Below are 1,956 nucleotides of genomic sequence, written 5' to 3' on the forward strand. Positions count from 1 at the left end.
TATGGAGAAGTTGGCTGCTTCTTTAATATTAGCATCAAACAAATAGACATTCAGATATGCGATTCTTCTTATTATTTTTGTGCTTTCATTTTGTTTCCTCAAATGTTATATAGTATCTTCATTGAACTATTCCTAAATTTGATTTGGAAAAGAACAAAAAAATCTGTCTCAACTCTTGCTCTTCTTTTGTAGTTTCATGTGCTAAGCAAAGAAATAGTGCGGCTAGGGATGATATTCTCCAAGTATCTGCCCGTTTTTGTGGTGGATTTCATGGTGTTACTGATGGCAAATATAAAGTATGGAGATCTATCCAAATATGAAATCCGTCGACCTAACCAAGGTCCTTTCCATCTCAAAGCCACGGCGGGAAGAGCTCCTGTAATTGATGTTGGATCTGTTGACAAGATCAAGTCGAAAGCAATAAAGGTCAATCAAACGAAGTTAATTCTCAATTAATGCCAACGTTTGTGTTTCTTGTTCTTTCTTTTTTCTCTCATTTTTACCCTTTTTTGTCTTAATTCCTAAGCATAAGTTGATTATAAATTATATATTTTATCTCTCTACTAGAGATTTTTTAGCTATGATCTAGAAGGTTTTTTTTTTTGTCATTAGCCTTTAATTAAGTATTATTACGTTAAACACTATCCACAGTGTCCAAACATGTGAAATGAATTTATTTCATTGACTTCTTTATGAATTTATTAAATTCTACCACTAATTTATAAGGGAAAAAAAATCTCTTTTAAATAAATACTTTATTTGTCTATCATGATAGGCTACTCATATTGTCGATCGGTAAGTAGTAGGCTTTTTTTCATAAGCATTTAATTAGTTAAAATTCTCCCACTAGTCAATGATATTAGAACATTCAAACATGTGACATGTTTTCAAATTTTTTTTTTATAATTAAAGGAAGGGGGATTTGAACCCTACTCTTTAAGTAGGAAGATCATGCATTAACCAATAAGTCAAATATTCGTATGCGGCATGACTTTAAATTTGGTTATTAAATTTTTAAATTTTGAGGCTTGGTTTATAGGAGAAAACCTTTTAATTAGTTAAGTACTTTGTTCTTCAGTCATGGTAGGCTAAACTTTATTATATTTACCAATCCAGAATCAAATTGTGTGCCTATATGAGAAATGCAATTAATGTGTTTTTTTTTTCCTTCCACACAAGAAATGCAATCGCTAATTGGCTCTAATTGGAGATGGATTCGAATTGGCATATCACTTGGAAATATTTCTAAGTTAAAGTTAATTAGTTAGCTCCAATCTTATATTCTCATGCTCTTTATTTCTGCCATGCGTTATAGGTTGTTCCAGGGATATCTAGCATTAACGGAAAGAAGGTGTTGTTTGAGGATGGTGCCGAGAGAGAGTTTGATGCAATCATTTTTGCAACTGGCTATAGAAGCATAGCTAAAAAATGGCTCAGGGTAAATTTTTAGAAATACCACTCTTTCTTTTCAATTTTGTTTTCCTTGTCTGCTGCATATTTTATATATTTTCATTTAGACAGAAAAGATTAAGAAACCATGTGCTTCAATAGACTGAAAAATATGATAATGTTGCTTTCTACAGGATTATGGACATGTTCTCAATGAAAATGGGTTGCCTAAGAATAATTTCCCACACCATTGGAGGGGAGAAAAGAACCTGTATTGTTGTGGATTGTCAAGGAGGGGACTATTCGGCGTGTCAATGGATGCGAAGGCCATAGCTAAAGAAATTAATAGAGTTATCAATGAAAAAAATGGAAAAATGAAAGGGTCACGGAGGATTTCACCTCTGTTACTCTGTTTTTGGGTTAGGGTACTTATTATTTGTTTTTCCTTTCTAGTTTCATGTGTCATGGTCAAATATGTAGTCTAAGTTTAATTTTATATTCAACAATGTACCCAAAAACAGCCTTGTTGTGTGTGCTAGTTAAGTTTCCAAACCCTTGTTTTTTTTT

General features: G+C 32.3%; 1 protein-coding gene across 1 annotated transcript in view; it reads left to right on the top strand.

The window, feature by feature from the left end:
- Positions 1-1,956, top strand: part of LOC149527625 (putative indole-3-pyruvate monooxygenase YUCCA10) — a 6,569-nt gene that overhangs the window by 3,950 nt on the left and 663 nt on the right. The window contains exons 2-4 of the mRNA XM_089785745.1: positions 193-426; positions 1,316-1,438; positions 1,584-1,814. Coding sequence (XP_089641871.1) covers positions 193-426; positions 1,316-1,438; positions 1,584-1,814 — 588 coding nt within the window. The remainder of the gene's footprint in view (positions 1-192; positions 427-1,315; positions 1,439-1,583; positions 1,815-1,956) is intronic.

Source organism: Theobroma umbraticum, unplaced genomic scaffold (genome assembly GCF_002168275.2).
Source record: "Theobroma umbraticum cultivar Fairchild unplaced genomic scaffold, ASM216827v3 scaffold_44.0, whole genome shotgun sequence".
Classification (NCBI taxonomy): Eukaryota; Viridiplantae; Streptophyta; class Magnoliopsida; order Malvales; family Malvaceae; genus Theobroma; species Theobroma umbraticum.